Source organism: Staurois parvus, unplaced genomic scaffold (assembly GCF_062004578.1).
Source record: "Staurois parvus isolate SC_StPar_1 unplaced genomic scaffold, SC_StPar_1.0 ptg000629l, whole genome shotgun sequence".
NCBI lineage: Eukaryota > Metazoa > Chordata > Amphibia > Anura > Ranidae > Staurois > Staurois parvus.
The window spans coordinates 1149922-1176015 of record NW_028318425.1 but is presented as its reverse complement, the minus strand read 5'-3'; the positions used below and the strand labels follow the sequence as shown (position 1 = coordinate 1176015).

The 26094-nt window shown below is 41.6% G+C and overlaps 1 protein-coding gene and 1 long non-coding RNA gene across 2 annotated transcripts in view; one reads left to right on the top strand and one right to left on the bottom strand.

Moving 5' to 3' along the window:
- Window positions 1-26094, top strand: part of LOC149449347 (aldo-keto reductase family 1 member C1-like) — a 38029-nt gene that overhangs the window by 9821 nt on the left and 2114 nt on the right. The window contains exons 2-8 of the mRNA XM_089693377.1: window positions 2722-2889; window positions 13469-13585; window positions 14875-14952; window positions 15364-15486; window positions 16384-16493; window positions 19097-19262; window positions 23611-23693. Coding sequence (XP_089549503.1) covers window positions 2722-2889; window positions 13469-13585; window positions 14875-14952; window positions 15364-15486; window positions 16384-16493; window positions 19097-19262; window positions 23611-23693 — 845 coding nt within the window. The remainder of the gene's footprint in view (window positions 1-2721; window positions 2890-13468; window positions 13586-14874; window positions 14953-15363; window positions 15487-16383; window positions 16494-19096; window positions 19263-23610; window positions 23694-26094) is intronic.
- LOC149449348 (uncharacterized) lies at window positions 14990-15672 on the bottom strand. Its single transcript, XR_016315422.1, has 2 exons — window positions 15589-15672; window positions 14990-15213 (listed from the first exon to the last, which is right to left on the bottom strand). It is a non-coding gene; the product is annotated as an uncharacterized LOC149449348 (long non-coding RNA).

The following is a 26094-nucleotide window of genomic DNA, read 5'->3' as shown; positions in this document are numbered from 1 at the left end:
TGTTCCAAAACCATTATTTATATTGTTTGCTTGGTGATGTAGAGCAGTGTTTCTCAACCTTTTTTCAGTCAATTATAGATAATCTCAAGGCACCCCAATCTAAAATGTAAAAAACTATTCTACACACATAGAGTATGTACAACGTTAGAGGTGATTTATTCTTCCAAAGCAAACTACACCTTTGCACATGGGTACCGACTGGTATTCCAGTGTGTCTCTCCCATTTTCTCTCCTTCAGTTTGCTAATGTGACCCCAATGCTGACAGAGAGGGGCAGGGGAGGGCCAAACAAGGATGATGTGCATGCACCCAATGTCCTCCTTATCAACTTATGATGTCATTGGTTGTTAGGATGCTGGCAGGTAGAAGGTCATAAAAGTGTACAATGAAAACTTGTGTCTTTGTGTACTAAAAGGCAGGATTGATCCACCCGTTGGCTTGTATACAATTTTTGGGCATTTTGCCAAGGCACCCCTGAAGAAGCCTGAAGGCACCCCAGGGTGCCTGGGCACCCTTGTTGAGAAAGGCTGATGTAGAGCATCATATACATTGTCAGTGTGTCTTTGTACCTGGATAAGTGTGCAAAGTACAATTTATTGCTAAGTGCACTTCTTTTATTTTGAACACTAATGTATTTTACATTAAAGCTCAACTGGCTTCAACCAGCTTAGTGCCTCATGCACGCAGGACATGTTTACAGCTGCTTCTAGGGGCATCTGCCATTTTTCTTTCCTTCCTCTAAACGCCCCTCCATGTTAGCCTATCTGTCCATGCACACATAGGCTTTTAGCAGCGTTTAGTGGCAGGAGCATTTAGAGGCTTTTAGAGGCAGGAAAAAAAAAAACACTGCCAGTGTGTCCAGTAGCAGCAGAGTTTGGGCAGAAAAAAACGCCTGAAGCTACTGAAAGCTGCTAGATGCTTCTAAAACCTGCTAAACATGCCTAAATGTTAGTGTTTGAACATGTATTAATTTCAATGACCATGAAAAATTATTTATTCTGGCCAATGAAATTAATTACCGTCCAGGAGCTTGACACCTGTAAAAGCTCCTAAAAACTTTAAACACTTTTACAAGCGTCAGGCGTTTTTACTGCAAAAATGCTGTTGGCTTCTAGGAGAGTTAAATAAACATCCTGTGTGCATGATGCCTAAGGGTGTCTCATGTTTTTTTTCCTGCCTCTAAATGCCCCTCAATGTTAGCCTATGTGTCTATACACACAGACTTTTAGCAGCGTTTAGTGGCAGGAGCTTTTAGAGGCTTTTAGAGACAGGAAAACCCCCCCCACTGCCAGTGTGCCCAGGAGTAACAGAATTTGGGTGGAAAAAAAACACTTGAAACTACTAAAAGCTGCTAAACTCGCCTAAACGCTAGTGCTTGAGCATTAATTCATTTCAATGATCAGAATAAATTGTTTATTCTGGTCAATGCAATTACTTAATGCCCAATAGCTTGATGTCTGTAAAAGTTTTAGATACTTTTACAAACGTGGGCATTTTTACTGCAAAAACAATGCTGGCTTCTAGGAGAGTTACATAAATGTCCTATGTGCATGAGCCTAAAATGGATCTTCGCCCTCGGCAGCATGATCCCTCCTCTCCACCCCTCCTCCAGTTTTGTGCATGGAAAAAGTCTTTTTTTTTTTAATCTACCCTTCTATTTAAAGAAATTGTCCAGCTCTGCCCCCCTTGCACATCATTTGCCTAGGCATATGATGTACAGGATCCTCCCTTTGCCTCCTGGGATATGCATATCAAATATCCTAGGAGGCAAAGCCTTCCTTTCAGTAAAGATGGAAGGGGTGTCATCAAGAGGTGTCCCAGCTGAACCTGGAACAGCTGTCAGCCTCTCGATGACGTCACAGCAAAACATGGTGGTGTAGAACTGAGCGCTGCCAGTAGAGTAGAGGATCTCAGTTGGACAGTGCTGAATTCACTACTTGGGTAAGTATCTGAAATTAGCTAAACACAAAACCAGGTACGCAGGGGTTGGTAAAGAAATCTCATTGGGGAAGGGTGGAAATCTGTTTTAATACATTTCAGGTACACAAAACAAAAGATTTATGAAGTCTCACAGTTCATCTTATTTAAAAAGCAGCCACATCCTAAGTATAAAAGTCTATGCCCTGCCATTATTTAGTTGATTTAAACTGAAAACTTTTGGGATGGGGTGCCAACACACCTCAGTGGTCAAAAACACATATGTGACCCCTTATTTTTCATGCAGCGCACCACAAAGCATGGCTTGTGTAACAATGCACCACCCAAACTGACATGCCTTAACATAGTCTGCGGTAATGTGCATTGAAAATGGGAGGCCTCACATGTGATATTTGTGCCTGCAAAGACTCTAGCTTTGCTGCATTCGTGTTGGCAGTGCCATTTATTGTGCCAATTAATTATGTGGCCAGAAAATGAGCATTTTTGCAAGTGGCTAAATGCATGACAAACAAGCTGAAATGCATAGTAAAACATGTGCCAAGCTCTGCTTTGAAAAAGGTGCAGGAGCTTCTTTTCTGGATCTTCTGTGCATAGGGCAGCCCATTCAAATGAATAGGTTGTCCTATGCTGTCGCATGAAAAACGTGCAAAAAACCTTATTTGTGAAATGTGAATGGGGCCTAAGAGCTTCTGGGGGCATTATGACATATTCTGCTTTAAAAGAAAAACAATCTCTTCACAATTTACCATCCTTTTTGCTTTTTTGTCTGGTTTTCTTTTTCCAGTACACGAAAGAGCAGGCAGGGGAAGCTACAAAGGTGGCCATCGATGTTGGCTATCGTCATATTGACTGCGCTTTCTTGTACGGCAATGAAGTGGAAGTTGGCCGGGCTATCAATGCAAAGATTGCTGATGGAACAGTGAAGAGAGAGGACATTTTCTACACTGGAAAGGTAACTAGACTTTTCTAAAAAAATTGTATTTTTTTAAACCCAAAGCTTCACTTTCAGGCACCATTTTGAACAGCCTAAACTTGTATTCTACAATTAAATGTAAAGAAACAACAATAGAAAAAACTTTCCAGAAATAAATGATTAGAATATGTTAATTTTCCTACATAAAAAACACAGGTGTGCTAAAATTAAAGTCCTGCATAAATCAAACCTCACGTGTAGTTTTCCCTTTCTGGGGTTTATGTGAAATGCACTGTTTATTTTTGTTTGTGTGTATTTGTATACTCTTTGGCGCTTGTGTGTATGTAAACAAGAATGTATGTAAACCGTAGGGTCCTGTTCTGATATTGTGTTGCAGGATTGAGTATTCCTGCTTGAGATCCTAAAAGTGCAATTTACGCATTTTTTCACATGTTGCACATAGGGCAGTTCATTCACTTCAATGGGCTGCCCTATGTGTGTTTGCAACCAAAAAGAAGCTCCTGCTCCTGTTTGGGCAACAAACTTGGTGTGATTTTTAAACATGCATTTTGCTGAGATTGCCTTGTGATTCTGTTGAGTGACAATCGGGGAAAAATTTTGCAGCGTTTGGGGTGCAATTAAGACTCCAAATCACTTAATGCAGAGGTTGGCAACCTGTTGATCAGGGTCTATTGGTTGATCGCTGTCAGGTGATGGGTAGGAAGTGATCTTGTTCTTGCCGACCCTCAATTGGCAGAGCTGTGCAGGAACGCAGTGAGCTCCTGGGAAGCTGTCAAAGCCAATAGCATTCCCTGCCCCATAACATGTCCTTTGCTTATGTGTGGCTGAGGAGAAGGAAATGCCTCTGTCGCCTATGGCAGCTTTCAGGCGGGATAGCTCGGGCAGGTTCAGGCTTTTGTCTGAATGCACAGAGCTCATCCTTGGAGTGTACTGTGCTGATCCTCACCGGCACTCCTAGGATGCACAGGTGCCTATGTGCATCCTAGGCACCTGTGGATGACATCATGTGGGATGGAGGAGAGAGGAGGGCCAATTGGGATCAACACACTAGAACACGTAGATCTGCCATAGCAGCTTAACTGTACTGTTCTGCATCCTACCTACTACTGACCTCTGTACATTGCCCTACCAACTACTGACCTCTGTACACTGCCTTACCTACTACTGACCTCTGTACACTGCCCTGCCTACTGCTGACCTCTGTACACTGCCTTACCTACTACTGACCTCTGTACACTGCCCTGCCTACTGCTGACCTCTGTACACTGCTTTACCTTCTATGGACCTCTGTACACTGCTCTACATCCTACTGACCTCTGTACACTGCCCTACATACTACTGACCTCTGTACACTGCCCTGCCTACTGCTGACCTCTGTACACTGCTTTACCTTCTATGGACCTCTGTACACTGCTCTACATCCTACTGACCTCTGTACACTGCCCTACATACTACTGACCTCTGTACACTGCCTTATCTACTACGGACCTCTGTACACTGCCTTACCTACTACTGAGCTCTGTACATTGCCCTGCCTACTGCTGAACTCTGTACAGTGCCTTACCGTCTATGGACCTCTGTACACTGCCTTACCTACTACTGACCTCTGTACATTTCCCTACCTACTATGGACCTCTGTACATTGCCCTACCTACTACGGACCTCTGTACACTGCCTTGCATACTACTGAGCTCTGTACATTGCCCTACCTACTGCTGACCTCTGTACCCTGACCTACACACTACCGACCTCTGTACACTGCCCTACATCCTACTGACCTCTGTACACTGCCCTATACACTACCAACGTCTGTACCCTGCCCTACATGCTACCGACATCTGTACACTGCCCTACACACTACCGACCTCTGTACACTGCCCTACACACTACCGACCTCTGTACACTGCCCTACATACTACCGACCTCTGTACACTGCCCTACATACTACTTACCTCTGTACACTGCCCTACACACTACTGACCTCTGTACACTGCCCTACACACTACCAACCTCTGTACACTGCCCTACATACTACTGACCTCTGTACACTGCCCTACACACTACCGACCTCTGTACACTGCCCTACATACTACTGACCTCTGTAAACTGCCCTACACACTACTGACCTCTGTACACTGCCCTACACACTACTGACCTCTGTACACTGCCCTACCAACTACTGACCTCTGTACACTGCCCTACACACTACTGACCTCAGTACACTGCCCTACATACTACTGACCTCTGTAAACTGCACTACATACTACTGACGTCTGTACACTGCCCTACACACTACCGACCTCTGTACACTGCTCTACATCCAACTGACCTCTGTACACTGCCCTACATACTACTGACCTCTGTACACTGCCCTACATACTACTGACCTCTGTACACTGCCCTACACACTACTGACCTCTGTACACTGCCCTACATACTACTGACCTCTGTAAACTGCACTACATACTACTGACATCTGTACACTGCCCTACACACTACCGACCTCTGTACACTGCTCTACATCCAACTGACCTCTGTACACTGCCCTACATACTACTGACCTCTGTACACTGCCCTACATACTACTGACCTCTGTACACTGCCCTACATACTACTGACCTCTGTACACTGCCCTACATACTACTGACCTCTGTACACTGCCCTACAAAATACTGACCTCTGTACACTGCCCTACATACTACTGACCTCTGTACACTGCCCTACACACTACCGACCTCTGTACACTGCTCTACATCCAACTGACCTCTGTACACTGCTCTACATACTACTGACCTCTGTACACTGCCCTACACACTACTGACCTCTGTACACTGCCCTACACACTACTGACCTCTGTACACTGCTCTACATCCAACTGATCTCTGCACACTGCCCTACACAATACTGACCTCTGTACACTGCCCTACATACTACTGACCTCTGTATACTACCCTACCAACTACTGACCTCTGTACACTGCCCTACACACTACTGACCTCTGTACACTGCCCTACATACTACTGACCTCTGTAAACTGCACTACATACTACTGACTTCTGTACACTGCCCTACACACTACCGACCTCTGTACACTGCTCTACATCCAACTGACCTCTGTACACTGCCCTACATACTACTGACCTCTGTACACTGCCCTACCTATTACTGACCTCTGTACACTGATCTACCTTCTACTGACCTTTACTGACTCCTGAACAATGCCCTACATACTACTTACACTGGACAGAACTCAGAGCAGACAGCCAGGCTAGCATTGAGGCCTATTCCATGTTGTCCAGGTAGATCTCCACCTCTCAAAAGATTGCCTATCCCAGGTTTAATGTGAACAGGGCCTAAATACTCATACAACATGCATCACTGTATGCAGTTTTCTTTAAAAAGCAAAAACATTTTTTGTAAAACTATTGCATAGTTTTTTACCTGAAGATCCTGCAGGAACTACAATTCCTGTTTCAGGTTTACACTGTTAAACCACTGCCTTGCAGACAGCAACAGTGCTTTCATCCTGGCATGGTCATCTTTTCATTGGCTTTTGAGCTGCCTAAAAGACCTTTTTGGTGCCAAAAGACTAACTGAAAGACATCACATGGCAGGCTGACAACAATGCTGCTAATTGCTTCGCATTGGCTAAGTGTTGTCAGTGTTCAACAGGTAGTGCTGTTACAGGAGGATCTTCAGGTAAGAAACTCTGCAATATATTCACAAAAAAAATGTTTAGAGAAAACTGTATACAGTGAGGCATGATGCCAACCATACTGAAAAAAATTAAGGCTTTTTTCATACAAATTTAAATAATCTTAGGGTGATTCTAGCAGCCAGGCATTTCATTGCTAGGCTAGAACAAGATACAGAATTTGGAAAACTGAGTGGGACCAAATACATACTTAAATGAGGATTTGTAAACTTGTGAGGTAGAGGGAATGATTAAATATAAAAACCTGAGAATTTGAAGAATCTAATGTAACTGTAAGATTACAGGAGGAAGTGTTATGAAGGTGAACTCGACCTTTGAGCATTTGAAATCCGTAAACTACATAAAATATTTAAACTTTGGGACACCTTTTTAATCACACACAGTTATACAATACAACTATTGTACATACCTGATTATTGCGGATAATGATTAAATAAATGCTACTGCCTAGTTGGGCCTGTAGGCTTTATTTTAACCCTAGGAATACAAGGCTGGCTATCAGCTTATTTAAGATCTAAACCCTAACTGGATGACATTACTAAAGTTTGCTAAAGCAGTGTGTATCATTAAATTGTCATTTTGTTTTTCACAAACAGCATGGCTCCCAACTGTCCCTGATTTCGAGGGACTGTTCCTGATTTGGAACAAAAGTCCCTTTGTTCCTCTTTCCTCCTCATTGTCCCTTATTTTGATCTGATCTATAGAGTTTTATATAAAATATATAAAATGCACTATTTATCGTTCAAAAGGTTTTTCCCAGTGCTAAACCTTTCATCCAATTTCTCAATTGCTGCACTTGAAAATTTGTCAAAAGCCAGTGTAAAGGAATAGTAATGGTAAAAAAGGCACCTGTGGATTTAACTAATCATCTTTTTTTTATAATTCTCCTTTAAGGGGACGAGCCGGGGGGGGGGGGGGGTTTGTCCTATGCCCACATATTTTTGCTAATAAGTGTCCCTCGTTCCCATCTCAAAAAGTTGGGAGGTGTGATAAACAGTGTTTTTGCCCTTCTTCCTCCCTTTTTTCCCCATCTTGGTCTTGCTGTTCTCTGTAGCAATACCCCCCGCAAGGACTGCTGAATTTAACTGGTTCTTCTCTAAAACCATGCAGAGGCCACCAGTCACTCAAGCAACAATCCAATCACTCTGGCTCCAGTAATCAGTCTAGGGGTTGTCTTTTTAAGTTTTATTGCTTGAAGAACATTTAACCACTTGCCAATCGCACTATAGCCGGACGACAGCTACAGCGTGGTTGTCCAGTCCTGAGAAGGTGTCATATGACGTCCTCCCAGAACGCGCCCCCCCTGTGCGCCCCCAGTGATCTCCACGATCACTGTGTCCTGCGGACACAGCTGATCACGTGATTTTGTAAAAGGCCAATCACAGCGGCCTTTTACCACATGATCAGCCATGTCCAATTACACAGCAGATCACTGGTAAATGCAGTTGCCGGGAATCGGCTGCACTTTCCTCACGCTGTCACAGCATGAGGAAAGTACTGCCGGCAATTGTCAGAGGATAGATCAGCACCAACCATCAGGGCACTGATCATCAGTGCCCTGATGATTAGTGCCCAGCAGTGCCAGCCACGAGTGCCGCCCACCTGTGCCCACTAGTCACACCCACCTGTGCCCAGCAGTGCCACCCACAAGTGCCCAGCAGTGCCACCCACAAGTGCCCATTAGTTTCCATCAGTGCCACACACCTGTGCCCATCAGTGCCTAATAGTGCCATCCAGCTGTGCCCATCAGTGCCCCCCATCAGTGCTGCCCAGCAGTGCCACCCATCAGTGCCCAGCAGTGCCACCAGTCAGTGCCCAGCATTGCCGCCAGTCAATGCCACCCATCAGTGCCGCCCATTAATGCCACCTTTCAGTTCCCATCATTGTTGCATATCAGTGCCGCCTCATCAGTGTCACCTATCAGTGCCCATCAGTGCTGCCTTTCCATGCCACGTCATCACTGCTGCCTATCAGTGCCCATCAGTGCAGCCTCATCAAAACACATCAGTGAAGTAGAAAAATTACCTGTTTGCAAAATTTTATAATAGAAACAAAGAAAAACTTTTTTTTTCTTGCTCATTTTTTGTGTATAGCCCAAAAAATAAAACACCCAGTGGCGATTAAATACCATAAAAAAAACCTCTATTTGTGTGAAAAAATTAATAAAAATGTACTGTGGGTATAGTGCTGCATGACCGCGCAATTGTTATTCAAAGTGCGACAGTGCTGAAAGCTGAAAATTGGCCTGGACAGGAAGGGGGTATAAGTGCCCGGTAGGCAAGTGGTTAACAGGAAATGGATTGGGGCCTTGAAAAATGATTAGCAAACAGTAGTTAGAGGACAATCTTCTCCCAAAGTAAATGTACTGAAAAGTCTATTCCTTCACAGCTGAAGACCATGGTGTAAATGATTCCGGAATCGGTTTACCATGCTCCAACTGCTGGTACCCAGTTCAATCCTCAAAACACTATCCAGTCACAGGGGTCACTTCTAGGGTCTTTACTCACAAGTCCCAAGGGCAGCGGCCTCTTTCCAGCTTCCTTTGGACACCACTCAGTGAGGGGACAATCCTTTTTCAGACAAGATCCCTTGAAGAAAGTTTGTAGTCAGATCCAGGCTGCTTCTAGATCCCAGCACTGCAGCTCCTAGAACCATGCAGAACAGTAACCAAATCCTTAAGCTGCCTAAGGGTCTACAGCCCTCCATTAGGCTAGGAAGTCTCCTTTCTGGGGAAAGAATCTCTCCAGGGCTCCAGACTATTTATTAGCTTCCCAGCCATTATCTGGACTCAAATAACAAAATTAAGTAAAATGGTATAACTGTAGAAAGCGTCAGCAATAAAGGGCTATTTGTACAGTCCACTAACTCACTAATAAGCAGTGTGGCTCTAGTACCAGAAGTACTGTAGAACTATATTCTAAACAGGGAAAAGGACCTGAAAAATGAGGTACTCTAGTAGATCCAAGTAGTTTGACTTTAAAAAATATTTTATTGAAACACTATGCAGTAAAAAGTAATCGAACAATGAATGCCAGATAGCACGTGTCAATTTTGCAAAAACCTCCAACCAACACCAAAAATGGCAATGATAACATTGTCAGTGATAAAACAGGTACCGTAAGTCCAGTCTTTTATTATCACTGACAATGTTGTTATAGCCATTTTAAGTGTTGGGTGGAGGTTTTTGCAAAATTGGCATGTGCTATCTGGCATTCTTTGTTTAATTATTTTTTATTGTATACTGTCTCAATAAAATATTTTATAAAGTCAAACTGCTTGCATCTATTGTACTAAACTACCTCTTTTTTCAGGTCCTTTCCCTGTTTTACATACACCATCTTGGCTCGCCTAACCAGAGATAGGCTGGGCCTTGATCAATATTTAGGCTAGGTATTAGAACTCTCCCTTTCTAAGCTCTAAAAACTTCTAGAGACAGGGGGAAGCAATCAAACACCCAGTCTATGAAACCCTGATCAGACCAGATCAAACAATCACTGCTGAAAGAGTAAAAAAAAAGAAATCTACCTAGTAGCCTAACTAGGAGGTCACTACATCTCCTTTAGATTATTTTAGCCATTTCCTGGTCACATGCACTCCCTCCAGTGTTGACTGTATATCATTGCTGTTGATTGGTCCCCAGATATCTGGCCCCCCCATAGGGAATTGAGAATGGTGTATATTGGTACCCCATTTTACTCATACCTATAAAACAGTAAAGAGTATATAAAGACACCCACATCTTGGAAAGTTCCTTTATTAAAAAAAAGTTTCCTGAAAAAAAAAATCCAATTTTAATCACGTCATCATATCTTCATCAATCCGGATGACCTGACACCTGGTGATGTTACTCACATCATAAATGCAACTCATTTCACAAATAAGAATCCCGGCCTGGCTATACTTGGTTGAAGATGTCACCCAGGATTCCTGGCCAGGGATCTATCATTTAGCCCCAGTGGTAACACCACCAGTAAATGACAGATTTATTGCGGATTTGTTTATAAGCAGAAGCTGGCAAGGATCTCCAGTTAGATGTGGTAAAGGACAGACATCCACCTGCTGTTTGTATACAAACCAGTCATTAAAGGGTTACATTTCACTTTTCCAAAACTTTACATGTAGCTTTAAGACATCCCCCAAGTACTCTGTTTAACTAATTAGCATATTTTTTTCTGTTTCCCTTTAAGCCAAATTAAAAGACTTTCTTCCTGCTGAACAGTATTTTTATGAATTGGTATATGTCCTTTATGGCTGTGCTTGGCTACCCATACCCATTTTTCATAAATGCTTGCAAAGTGTCCTTGTAAAAGGCCAGCAAAAAAATAACAAGGTTCAGCTCCCATAGATTTCAATAGGGTTAGGTGCAGGGGTGGACTGACAACCCCTGGGCAATAGGGGATCATGAGGCCCCTGTGTCCTTGCCCACACTCAAACCACACCCAAAAAAGCCTATGAAAGCTACCAGGGACATCTCACGGGGCCCCCTACTGACCCCGGGCCCTCGGGCAGTGCACGAGTTCCAAAATGGTCAGTCCGCCCCTGGTTAGGTGTTATGTTTGAGGTGGGTTTCCTGCCTGGTTCTTTGCATATCCAGCAAAACATACCTATTCGATTTTCTCCTTCTAGCATCACTATGATGGAAATAATCTTGGAAACCTTTTGATAGCAACTGCAGGGTCCTCCATCTTCTAGTTTAAATTTTGAAAACCATATTACGAATACATGTAAAACATCATAGGCCTGCAGTAAAACTAAGTACTTAGAACCAGTGGATGCAGGCTGGATAGAGAATACATAATAAACAAGAAAGGGACTGCAGAACCACAGCTAGCCTTTAGGTTTGGTTCAAATATGTGTGGTGGTGGTTTCAGTGCTATTTGTAAAAGGGGTCCAGTGTGATTTCGTTTAGTGGTTCAGGTGTGAATTTTTAAAGTGTATGATACTGGAAATCGCACCTGAACTGAACTGAAAATCGTAGCTGACTCTTTTTAAAATTGCACTATGGCCAGCCCATACATGAGAACTGGTTCCATAGAAAGCTGGTTCTGTTCACATGACATGTGAATCAGATATGGTTCAAAATGCGGCCAATTCTCATATATGTGAACCAGGGCTGACTGTATATGACTACAACAGCGTGACTGCATGGATCTTTCCATAGGAACCCACAACTGGATTTTTAAAGCTAAATTGAACTTTCACTTTAAGCACTTGCCCTCCAGAGGATTTACCCCCCTTCCTGACCAGGACATTTTTTGCGATACAGCGCTGCATTAGTTTAACTGACAATTGCGTGGTCATGCAACGCTGTACATAAATGAAATTTAAGTCCTTTTTTTCCCCACAAATGGAGCTTTCTTTCAGTGGTATTTGATCGCCTAAACCAAAAAAAAGACACATTTGAAAAAAAAAAATATATGTTTGACTTTTTGCTATAAGGCATATCCAATAAAAAAAAATTAAAAAAAGTCAAAAAATCAAATTTCGTCATAAATTTGGGTCAAAATGTATTCTGCTACATGTCTTTGCTACAAAAAAACCCAATACATGTAAATTAATTGGTTTATGTGAAAGTTATTGTGTCTACAAATGGTGGTATATATACCAGAATGGTTTTTTTTATACTAGTAATGGCGGCGATCAGCAACTTAAAGCGGGACTGCGGTGGGCATTCCGACACTGGGGGGGAACTGACTAACTGCCACTGACATCCCCAGTGACACTAATCAGTGCTAATAAAGAGCACTGACACTGTACTAATGAGACTGGGCAGGAAGGGGTTAACTTTTGGGCACTCAAAGTGTTAACTTTGTAATGTGAGTGCTGTTTTACTACAGAGACATGCTACTTTGTATTTCCCTGCTCTACAGAGAAATACAAAGCATCATGTCCTTGCTGGCAGGAGAGAGACCTGTGCGTAAACACTCCCTTCTCAATTTTACACCGTGATTGCCGGGTGCGGGGAATCTCTGGTTGGGACCCGGTGACTGACATCCCTAGCCACCAATGGCGGCGTGCACACATGCGTCCCCTACCCGGAGATGCAAATCATGTATATATAGGTGATTTCACACAGATCTGCCGCCCTGTAGCAGTACTTCTACCATAGGGCGGCAGGCAAGCGGTTAAATCAGCTGCATGCATTTTTAGTATATAAAAAAAAATTATGTGTAAAGTCTTACTGTTGGTTTTCTTTAGAAATCACCCACATCCTGAGTAAAGATGAAGAGGATGACTCCTGCTCTGTGTGAAAGCAGTAATTTCTTCTTAGAGGTCCAGCAGAAACCCTGCTGTGTATGACCTATATCGTAGCTCCCAACTGTCCCAATCAGGGATTGTCCCTCATTTGGAACAAAGTCCCTCTGTCCCTCCTTCCTCCTCATTTGTCACTCATTTTGGTCTGATTTTGTATAGTTGTATATAAAATGCACTATTTAAGTGTTTCACAGTGCTATACTTTCATTCAATTTCTACTTTGCTGCATTTGTAAACTTCAAAAGCCAATATAAAGGAATAGTAGTAGTAAAAAAAAGCACTTGCGGGTTTAACCAATCTTTTTTTTTGTATAATTCTCCTTTAAGGGGTGTGTGGCAAGGAGGGTGTCCTACGCTTACATACTTTTGCTAATAGGTGTCCCTTGTTCCCATCTCAAAAAGTTGGGAGGTATGTTATACTGTCACTCTGCACTTAACAGAACTCATGCTTCCACTGACTGGAGAACTCAAGCTCTGATTTCGCAGGAATGTGTCAGACCTCTGCAGAGAGACTGCTGCTTCTACACAGACATTCTGCTGGGGACAATATATGTTACAGGTCTTTTATACTACGTCAAATCACTTTTGCTGACCAAATTCTTTTTTCTTTTTCACTGTTTATTTCAAGCTTTGGAGTAATAATCAGGCTCCAGAAAGGGTCCGTCCAGCTCTGGAGAGCTCTCTAAAGGATCTGGGACTAGATTACATGGATCTTTTCCTAATCCACACCCCTGTGGAGTTTAAGGTATATTCACACATTATCCCTATAGAGGCTTGTATAACAGTGATACAATTTAAAACACAGTGACCAATTAGAAATTCATTTTTCTTTGTTCTGACTTTATTTTCTGTAATATTTAACATGTATTTCTTAAAGTATAATTAAAGTCAAGACTTTTTCTTAGTTTTGGATAGAGTGCAGAGGGATTGGAATTTTTGTTAGTTTTTCTTGCTGTCTGTGCCCCAATTAGGGAGATTCACCGTCTCTATTTGTCCTGTTTACCATTATCATTGAAAGTGAAAGTAAAAGCAAATCCTAAATTTTGGGTTGTCCCCAGAAAAGTAATAGAGGGGAAATGTTCCAATGGGAACACTAGTTCTGGTGACCTGGAGTGCCCAAGAAATTCCCTTTGTGTGCAGGGATTTCCTCTCACTTCCTGTTTGGCTATGGGACAGGAGGTGAAGGGACATCTCCACAATGGGACACAAATGTTAAAACAAACAAACAAATGTGACGTGTTATAACCCTCCCTTACTCTAATTTTTGCCTATCGTTTACTTTAATATTCCTTAATATTGCCTTTGGTCAAGGCTACAGAATTAAAAAGAATAAAACAACAAATCTAATTATTTTTCATGCCGTTAGATAATTATGAAATATTGAATATGATCATTTCATATTTACTAACACCTCTCAGCTGTTGGGGTTTTAGCCTCATTTTTGTACTGTATGTTCACTAGGCTAATCAAATTGATTCTTGTTTACACAGCTTAATAGCTCAAGCTTTAGGCAGGCCATAGATGGTGCAAATTTCTTTCCTGCAACCGAAAGAAATTTGCTCGATTCTCCCATCAACACAGAAAGTGTTGACTGGGGAGACTGTTGAGATCTGAACCATCTATGGCCAGCTTTAATTACACACCGAGCTTAATGATTCAAATCACTTTGTTACTTGTCTAGAGTTTTTGTATTGATTGAAATAGACAGGTTTATTCAGTAATGGAAAGACCGATGTGCATTGCACAGGATCCAGAGAAGTCCAGCAATGCTAAACTTTCAGTGTTCTAAAGTTGAACTTTGTTTGTAATTTCATTTTTGTATTTCTTGGCTGAAAAAGACAGAATTTTTCCTTAATCATATTTTAAATTCAGTATTGTGATTAAGCTAAGATAAGATTGCTGCTGCATATGGTATGGTCACAACACTGCTTTTTAAATGCCCCACTTAGAACAGTTGGTGTATCTCTTATGACTGATACTCCAATATAAACCAGAATGTGAACATTGTCTCTACTTCTCCCTGTTTCTTCCCAGCCTGGAGACAATCTATTTCCCAAAGATGAAAATGGAAAAGTAATTTTTCACAACACCGATATCCGGGATACCTGGAAGGTAAGCTGGGAAATTTAGTAATTGATTCTGGGCTCAGTAAAATCTCAAATATCCTTTATTGTTGTTGTCAATTCAAAAGTCATTTTCAATATTTTTAAGTCTTCATCTTTCATTAAGATAATACATGAAGATGCTACAATGAAGGTCTCTAATTAGGCATTTACTTTGTGAGGTGACTCAGCTCTACCCCTGATTCCCAATTGTGATCGGTGTTGTCTCCCTGTTGCATGATGGATACAATTGGCTGAGTTAGGCTTTAACCTAAACAGATAGAAATGGTTCTCTTTAAACCACTGCAAGAGATGTAAAAACATGAAGTATTGTTCTACAGGTACTGGTTGTACACATTTTATATATATCTGAAAACGTGTTTATTTTTTTCAAACTAATTATGTAACTGGTGATTTCCAGGCTATGGAGGCTTGTAAAGATGCCGGACTAGTCAGATCAATCGGAGTGTCTAACTTTAACAGCAAACAACTGGAGCTGATCCTAAATGCGCCGGGACTGAAGTATAAACCTGTCTGTAACCAGGTAACTACAGTGATTAAATGGGAACAAAGCTATTGTATAGAAAAAAAGGGAAACATGCACTAGGTGTTTTTATATCAGCTCTAGAAGTACCAGTGTTCTTACCAATGCCATTGTCGGTTAAGGATCTCATTTATCTAGGTCAGGGTATAGCGAGCAGTAATTGGTTCCATTCAGCTGGACCTGTTCGGTAATGCAGAAGATGTTTTGTCATTTAGGTGGCTTCATCAGTTCTAAAGTAGGCCTTCCATGAAATTGGAAGGTACATTTTACTTCCAGTCCCCCATCCCGCAAACAAATTAGTTAAAAAAATTCTCAAAATAAAGCATTAACGAAAAGTTACCTTGGCCACAGTTTTTGATGCTTCCAGTTGTACAAGAGATGTCATAGTGGCTTACTGCTGCCTTCTTGCAAGGCTTGGTGCTTGACTACCCATGAGAATGGCCTTCATCTCATTTTAGTGAAATTTAAGTAGAGTTCTAGTTATGTGTCAATGGATATATAATAAAACTGGGCAGCACAGTGGCTAAATGGTTAGCACTTCCGCCTGGCAGTTGATTCGAATCCCAGCCACGGCACCACCTGCCTGGAGTTTGCATGTTCTCCCTGTGCCTGCATGGGTTTCCTCCAGGTACTCCAGTTTCCTCCCACACTCCAGAGACATGCTGGTAGGTTAATTGTATCCCGTCTAAATTGTCCCTAGTATATGTATGAATGTAAGTTAGGGACTTTAGATTGTAAGGCCCTTGAGAGTTAGGGACTGATGTGAATGTACAATATATATGTAAAATGTTGCGTGAATTGACAGTGCTATACAAGTACCTGAAATAAATAAATAAAACAATTCTATGGTTTTAACATGGAGTTCTCCCTAACCCAGTACAATGTTTTTCTCTGCAGGTGGAGTGCCACATATTTTTAAATCAGAGTAAACTGCTGGAATTCTGCAAATCTAAAGACATTGTACTGGTTGGGTACAGCGTCTTGGGATCCAGCAGAGTTGAGGGCTGGTAAGTGCAAATGTAACTAGTTAAGGACCTAGATCGAGGGGTCTCCAAACTTTTTAAACATATGACCAGCTTACTGTCCTGCAAACTTTAGGGGGGCCAGACTATGGCCAGCAGGAGTAGAAAAATGTCTTGATGTCGATGGCAGTAAACAGTGTCCCCTCTTTGGTATTAGGAGGAGGAATAGTGTCCCATCATTGATGTGAGCGGGAGGAATAGTGACTCACCATTGGTGTCATTGAGAGGAACAGTGCCCTATTGTTGGTGTCAGCGGCAGGAACTATGCACCCCTGTTGCTGACAGAAGGATGTAGAATGCCCTAAGGGCCAGATAAAAGCAAGCAAAAGGCTGCATCCAGCCCCTGGCCTGCAGTTTGGAGACCAATGACCTAGAGCAATATCTCATATGCCCCAGAGTTCTTTCATCCTCTGTCCAAGTCCACTCATGCAGCTACCTATACTAGCATGACAGCAAAGGTTCTGTTCCTTGAGTCATAGCTGATCTAAGCAACTAATTCAGCTTTGATTGATTAAAATAGCTTTTTCTTAAAAGTATCCACTAAAATCTGAACACTTATGTTTCAATTTTACAGAAAAACCAAAGTTCAGGAACACTGAAAGGAAAAAAAAAGTTTAATTTTGTTTTTACCCACTTGCCCGCCACCCTATAGTAGAAGTACTGCTACCGGGCGGCAGGGCTGCGCAAAATCACACATAAATATAAAATCACCAGGTCCTAGCCGGAACTCGAAGATCGCCAGGTAAAGCTGACAGGGGAGAGCCCTTTGTATAAACAACACAGGTCTCTACCCTGTCAGCATGGACATACTGTTTTGTATCTTTCTGCATATCAGAGAGATACAAAACAGCATGCCCCCCTAGTAAAAGAAAATACAGTACACATAGTAAAAACACACACAGCACACAGGTAACCAATCATCTGGAATATGTAATTTCAGTTTTCGGCACCAATTCACAAAAAGAACATTGGGGAACTGGAGAAAGTACAGAGAAGGGCAACCAAACTGATAAGAGGCATGGAGGAGCTCAGCTATGAGGAAAGATTAGAGGAACTGAATGTATTCTCTCTTGAGAAGAGGAGATTAAGGGGGGATATGATCAACATGTATAAATACATCAGTGGTTCATATAGTGAACTCAGTGTAGAGCTATTCACCCTGAGGTCATCACAGAGGACAACGAGGCACTCTTTACATCTGGAGGAAAAGAAATGTAAGCTCCAAACACGGAAAGGTTTCTTCTCTGTGAGAGCTGTGAACATGTGGAATAGACTCCCTCAAGAGTTGGTTCTGACCAGCTCAGTGGATTGCTTTAAAAAAGGCCTGGATTCTTTCTTGGATACACAGAATATAACTGGATACTAAAATTTATAGGTAAAGTTGATCCAAGGAATATCAGATTGCCTCTCGGGGATCAGGAGCAAATTGGATCATGCTTTGCTGGTTATTTGCCTTCCTCTGGATCAACTGTGGGTATAGGATTATAACTTTTTTTTTTTTGTTTAATGGTTGAACTGAATGGACGTTTGTCTTTTTTCAGCCAGACTAACCATGTAACCCTTTGATATCCCAAAAGTTAATCCCTTCCTGCCCAGTGTCATTAGTACAATGTCAGTGCTTTTTATTAGCACTGATCACTGTATTAGTGTCACTGGGGATGTCAGTGGCAGTAAGTCAGTTCCCACCCAGTGTCAGAATGCCCAATGCAGTCCCACTATAAGTCACTGATCACCTCCATTACTAGTATAAAAAAAATAAAAAATAAAAATTCCAGTATATATACTGCCATCTGTAGATGCTATAACTTTCATGTAAACCAATTAATTTACACATATTGGGATTTTTTTGTAGAAAAGACATGTAGTAGAATACATTTTGGCCTAAATTTATGAGGAAATTAGAATTTTCCGGTCTTTTTTTTTGTTTATAGCGCAAAAATAAAAAAACAGTGGCGATCAAATACCACGGAAAGAAAGCTCTGTTTGTGGGGAAAAAAAGGACATATATTTCATTTATGTACAGCGTTGCATGACCGTGCATTTGTCAGTTAAAGTAACGCAGCGCCGTATCGCAAAAAATGGCCTGGTCAGGAAGGGGGGTAAATCCTCTGGAGGCCAATGGGTTAATGAAAGTGTTTCCCAATTAACCCTTAATATAACCGTATTATTTAGCCCTCAATAACTACTTACTTCACATTTTTTTTCACATGCATATTGTGTAACTGTTGGAGGAATGGGAAATGTTTTTCTGTCACAGATGTAATTTTTCTGAATTTACATTTAGGTTATTTTTATGAAGATAGCTTAAGTGAACATAGTGCTTTATGGGACCCTTCTTTAACTTACTTTAAAATATTATTATTTTTTTTTATGTTGTAGGTGTAAACCCTAACTGAATTTGTTAAAGCATCAGGTATCTCAAACCATTCCATGTCAGAAATCAGTGTTCTGGAAGGAGTATCCCTCCATCCACCTTGTTTGGCTAAGCAAAAAATAACTTGCTGTGTATGGCCAGCTTTAGGGTTTGGAATCTACTTTTAATATTGAAAATAGAAAAAAAAATAAGCTTCTTTTCTTTTCTGTAAAAGGATAGACAAAAACTTACCTTATGTGCTGGAAAATCCTGTTGTCATAGAAGTGGCAAAGAAAGTTGGACGGTCAGCAGCGCAGGTGGCAATGCGTTATCTACTGCAGAGAGGGATTGTTGTCCTTGCAAAGAGCTTCACCGCAGAGAGAATCAAACAAAACTTCCAGGTGATTAAAACAGAAATATTGACCGTCCAGATGTGTTGACAGTTGGAAGCTCAGCTCCAGCAAAAAGGGGTTGTTCTGGTTTAGATAAAGCATAGAAGGGTTAGAATCTCTGTCATGTTTGTAGTATTCTCTGTGTCAGTTGGTTATATTTCCCCAACAGATACACAGTTGGGTACTTTGCAATAGGGAAGCAAAGAACAAAAAACAAAAACAAAAAACAAAATAACCCCAAAAATGTATATATATATATATATATATATAGGAAAATAAACAAAATCACGTTTAGTGGGCTGAGGAAGTGAACATCTTATAATGTTATTGCTGCCTATGTCTTCCCGTCCCAATTACTGTACCCTCAATAAGCACTTGAGGATTTTCAAAGTAAGAGATACATCCTAAAACACATCAACAAAGTTTATGGGATGCATCCAGTTCATCTCCCCCTGATAACACTCCCCCGCCAAAAGCACTGGCAATTACTGGCTGTCAAAGTGACAGCTGGTAATAGCTTTCTATTACATAGTAAGAGGGGCCATCAAAATGCAGCTGTCCCTGTGTAATATGATGCTAACATATAGTCTGCAAAAACAATGGTGAAAACTAAAGAATAGATTTTTTTTCATTTTTTACATTTTTATGCCTAAAGATTACATAGAAAATTAAAAAAAATGCAAACCATTGCAAAAAAAGCCTAGGCCTGTCCTCCTCAAAAAATAATGTATGAATTACTGTGTTATCTTAAACTGGTTGTAAACCCTTATATATACCCAGTGAAGTGACTGGCCTCAGGTGATACACAGAGATTAGACAACTCCTACATAAGTTGTGCCTGTCTATCTGCAGTCTTCTCCTCTCTATATCTTTTTAAAGTGCTGCATTTAAAAAAAAATTGACTGACAGTCCAGAAAAAAAGAGGCAAAGAGCTGAAATTACACACTGCAGAGCTCACTGATGAGAGCTCTGAGAGCTGATTGGAGGGAAGAGACACACCCCCTCTACACAGCACACAGAAACAGAGCTGAGGTTGTCAATCTGCAAGAGGTCTCTCCCCTGTCACCATTTTTCTCTTGGTATCAGGAAAGCTTGTCAGAAATAATTCATACTGATAACAGAGGAACAAAGCAGCAGACAGAAATGACACTTAGTCCTCTTAATTGAGATACGTACATACTATAGAGGGAAATGCTTTGTTCATATTTCATGTCTGAAGTTTACAACCACTTTAAATAATGACAATGTTATTGGTAAATAAGCAGGCCTATAATGGAACTGTAACAACTGTTTTGGTCAGTAAGGGGTATACAGGTACAAGAGATGTAGTGATTATATGGCTGCCACGGGAACAGTAAGTAATGAATCTCCTCCATGAGGTAACAACTTGCCTGTTCAGTAATACAAAAGGGGCTTTATATAAAGTTTTCAGCCCTTTTTAGAGCATACTGAACCATAAGTTCAGCATCAACTACGGTATCTCTGCAAAGTAGCTTGCAGTCCCCACCAAAGATATACAATCTAAAGCCAATTTTGTAAGAAGCAACCTATCAGTATATTTTGAAATTTGACAAGGAATTGGAGCAGGTGTTGGAAATTCACAATGTGCATGCAATATCTATGCAATGTTATTGGTGGGATCCCAGATCCCGTAAGGCTTAGGCAGATGTATCTATTCTCTTTTCTCCAAAGAAGGGGGACTAAGCCTGAACTTGTCTGAGATATTTGTGCAACTTTATGGCCAATAATAGGACCTTCTTTTTGTCAGGGTGATAGGGTCAACTAGTATTGAGAGCAGTAAACCATGCATGAGACAGAGACACCTATGAATAATCCAAGTAGGTTTGCCTTGCATAAACATGCAGGGCAAACCTACTTGGATTATTCATAGGTGTCTCTGTCTCATGGATTTTCATGGGTTTTCTTCAGAAATGAAGAAAACTAACACAATTCAATGCAGGAGGACTTTGTACACCGAGTCCATAGCATAAAACAAACAAAACACCTTCTCACCTGAGCCACTAACTAAACTCAGGTCTTTTCCTGACTAACAGGATGTCTTCTAATGGCTTCCTTGAAACAAACTGGCAGTGCTTGATCCTTTTTAAGTATTCTGTTAGCAATCAACCTTTTCAACCAGCAGCAGCTAAGACTGGTAATGAGGTCTGGTGTCATGTGGACCTTAACATGAAGTCCACAGCTCTACAAAACCTCTGCGCTCCAGGACCTAGCCCAGAATGTACAGTATGTTTTATCAGGGTCTTATTAAGCTATTAAAATCTGAGAGAACAAAATCTGTTTTCTCCATATCAGCCGTAAACCCCAAAGCTAGGGATGCACTGAAATTTTGGTGGCTGAAACATTTTGGCCGAAATGAAAAAAAAAAGCACCAATACAGATGCCGAAAAAACCGTGCCCCTTGCCGCTGCCGGCACTGACCGCTGCTCGGTAATTCTCAGCCTTACCTGAGAAACCATCGATCCCAGCACTGGGCATAGAGATGAGTGAAGGAAAAATGGCCGCCACTCATCTCTATGCCCTTGGAGGACCGAAACGATGTCACTTCCCGTTCTGGCCATTTTTAATTTATTTTTAAAGCACTAGATCGATGCTTTTTTTATCCAACGTTTTACATTGTAGAGGAGAGATGTGGGGTCTTATTAACCCCACATCTCTCCATAAAGAGGACCTGTCACTAAGTATTTCTATCACAAGGGATGCATGCATTTCTTGTCATAAGAATAAAAGTGATTAAAAAATTTTTTAAGGGGACAGTGCAAAAAATCCCAAGAACATTAAATAAATTAATTAAATAAAAGTTTAAAGTGCCCCAGTCCCCCCCGTGCTCGTACATAGTGGTGAACGCATACATAGGCCATGCCCACATATGTAAATGGTGTTCAAACCACACACATGAAGTATCGCCACGAACGTCAGAGCAACAGCAATATTTCTCACACTAGACCTCCTCTGTAGCTTTACACTGCTAACCTGTAGAAATTTTTAAAGCATCAGCCATGGAGATTTTAAAGTACTGCAGTTTTAGGCCATTCCACGAGTGTACACAATTTTAAAGCATGACATGCTGCGTATCAATTTACTCGCTGTAACATCCTCTTTCATATTTAAAAAAAAAAATTGGGGTATACATTGTATTTTTTTTTTAATCAGTGTATTTTTTTAAAAAAAAAATATATTCATTTTTAAGAACTGAGCGTTTCGGTTTTCAGCCAAGTGCATTTTGAATTTTCGGTTTCAGCACCAGAATTTTAATTTCGGTGCACCACTACCCAAAGCCCCTCACATAGAATAGAATAGATAAAAAACCTAGGAGCGGTGTTGCCAACCTACCAGATTGAAATTTTAGTGACACGACATACAAATTTTACTTGCACAGCCAAGTTTTTACCGGCATTTCCAAAAGTTAAAGAATTTCAGTTTTAAGTGCAAATATCAGGCTGCAAACAAGTACAATATACAATTAACAATGTGATGTAAGGTAGATATTAAGGGAAAAAACATATTACTTATTTTATTTTCAATATAATCCAGCGCTGAGCGAACTATTGGCGCTTTATAAATACTGTATAATAATAATAATAATATAGTAAGTAGCTCAGGGACAGGACTCTCACAATAACACTGAAAGAAGTGTGCAGCAGCACAGATGATGATGAGACCTCATTGACATGACACATCTCCTCCTGAGTCACAGTGACAGTCTTTCTCCACCCCAGGTGGTCCCTTCAGTCCAAACACCTCTGACCGTTCCCCTCTCTGCTTGCCTTGCTCCCATCCTGCGGACCCGCGCACAAGGCTCCAGCCGCTCAGCTCAGCTCCCTTGCACCATGGCATCACATAACATGCTCAGGCATCGCCTCTGCCAGACCTCTGTTCAGCACAGTTCTGAGCGCAATGTCACAGCCATATTTTTAACTGGCAACCTTTTCTGTCACATGCATTTACTGGCAGGAGAAAAGTGCTGTTTTTTTACTAGCTGCCTGTAAAAATACTGATGGTTGGCAAAACTGCCTTGAAGACATGTACACACTCCCCACAATTCTGCCAGCTATTGTCTCACACTTTTTACAGCTGCACAAAGAGCCAATCAGTTGTGCTGTGGTGCTCATGTGCTAATAAGGAACATGATGATAGGGAGAGAGAGCAAAGTGACAGAAAGATGAGCTCATCAGTCTTCTCCTTCCACTGTCCAATCACAGACAGAGGGAAAGACAAGACCTATAAATCTTAAAAATCATGTCTCCTGTCCTGCCAGACAGGGCTGTGTAAATCTGTCCACTGTTTCTTCTTAACATATCTTCTTTGTAGTTATACTTGTTTTGTTGCTTTCTTGCAGCTCTTTGACTTTCAGCTGAGTAATGAGGACATGCAAAGGGTGGATGGCGTTAACAAAAACATGCGATACTTAAGCATTGATAGGTATGTAGGAGCCTTGTCTGCATGTGGTGAAATTTGTAGAATTATTGGATAGGATTTACCTTTCTTCTATTTAACTTGAAATGATCTCTAAATCTAAAACATTAATTATGCAAAAGCGTTGTTCTTAAAGGACCCTGCATTCACTCTGTCTGGTCTCCCACAGTACACACAGCATGGAAGTGCAATTATTTTAGTAAATATAAACTGCTAAATACCTTTTCTCACCAGCAGTTAGAGCAGTCTTGTAACTTTTATCAGAAGGAGTTTTATTTCTGCTCTAGGAGGATGGAGAACCCCTGACCTCTGTCTGGACAGTGCTGATTGGCCCTGTGCTGATCACATGCACTCTCCTAAGAAAAGAAAACCCTCTCTAGCAATACACCAGACCGAGCATGTGCAGAGTGTCTCCACAAAATATGTCTTATCAGGAGATAAGAGGGGGACACTGGAAGAAGGGGAGGATCTGAGAAGACAGGATCAAACTGCATTTTACACAATGCAGAAGATTCCACAGTTATCATAACAAGCATGCTTTACTGCATATACAGCCTGATTTTACTGTTGTGGGTTTAGTAAAACTTTAACATTCATAGCCAATACTGTATGTAAAAGCCAATGTATTGATTCAGATGTCAAAACAATTGCTCTTTTATGTACGTTTTTATGTGCCTACTGTTGTTTACTGATGAAACTTGGAAGCCATGCACCTGATTACTATCCTAAATAAATGTTTATTGACTACGAGTCAATGCATAGTTCTCTTGGGTTCTTCCCTCTGACATGTTTTACGTAAATAAACTCTATTGCATCAGAGGGAGGAGCCTGAGCCATTAGTGCATGGAATCTTAGTCAGTTGCAATCTGGCCCCCAGGATCAGGCTGAATACTTAAAGTTGGGTCAGAGTGTACTATACCTTTGCCTTGATGAACATATCAAGTGTTTAATGTTGTCCAAGAGTGAGATTTCCCTGCCATTATTTCCAACCCTGTTCTTGTCCATTGGAAAGCTTTGAATGGCCCCACCCACCCATACTTTAACTGTTCACATTCTACATATTATAAAATGAATATAAATCAACAGGGATGGTTGGAGTCCGCCATAATGGGCACAGCAGGTGTGCAGTCCTAGGAAGTCAGTGCAGGTATGGTTGGAGCTCCTTATGATGGACACAGCAGGTGTGTAGACCCAGGAATCCAGCACAAAGATCACATCAATCATCTCTGAAAGATAGAATTGATTGTTAGGGGACCTAACTCTACAGCATTTATTAGGAATCATCTATTTTTTAAACTTACATTAGTCCAGCTTGGTTTTATAATATTATACATGGTTCACATCCATGGTAAAACAGTTAGCACTGTCCTGTTTCCGATGCTTGCTACATACCTCTGCCATTCAGCAAGGATCTTGTATTTTTTTATGCAAAAGCAAGAGAATGCCTTGTATTCATTGAAAAAAAATACAAGATGTTTTTTAAATGGTATGGGAGCCAGTGACTCCCTGTGTTCAGTGTACAAACAGCAAGTCGCTCCTGCCGCACCCAGGACAGGACAAATCTGACTGTATGAAGCACAGACTACTGTAGTTAATTTCAGAATTCTCAACAGTCCTCCGGATGTGACACATGTTTTAGTTGCAAGGCCAGGGCAAGGAAGGGAGGGTACGGGAGGGGAAGTTGCCCCAGGCTCAGTTTGTTCATGGGCAGGAAGTTGGTGCTTCATGGTGAGCTGCACCCTCCGCCATCCCCATATTTTTCCTGGTGTCTGGATGCTGACATCCATGCCATGCTGGATCTCAGTGTCACTGCTGACCAGGTGGGAGAGGCAGAGCTACACTGTGTGGGGAAAAAACCCACAGCCAAGGGAGAAACAAGAGCTGATCCAGCTATTGAGAGGTGCTTGTGTGCGAAGCTGAGTGCAATGAAGGGGGGGGGGGGGAGATTGGGTTTGTGCAGAAGTGAGGGTTGGGGGGGGGGGGGGGTTGCAGAGGCCAGAAATGAGGGTGCAGAAATGAAATGTGGATGAGAGATACAGAGGAACTGTGGAAGAAGGCTGCAGAGCTTAGTTGTTCACAAAGTGGGGGTGGGAGTTTGCAGAGATAAGCTGTGGAAGAGGGGTGCAGAGGTGAGCTGTGGCCCAGGGGGTGCAGAAGTCACCTGCCTCTGGATGTGGGTCAGCTATGACCAGGGGTACAGAGGTGAGCTGTGGAAGGGTTGTTGCAGAGGTAAGCTGCAGATAAGGTGCAGAGGCAAAATGTGGACAGGTGTGCAGAGGTGAATTGTGAACAACTGTGGAGTGGAGGTTAGTTGTAGATAGGGATGCAGAGGTGAACTAAGGATGATGGCATGCACAGCTTAGCTTTGGATACAGGTTTAGAGGTGAGTTTTGGACAGGGGTGCAGA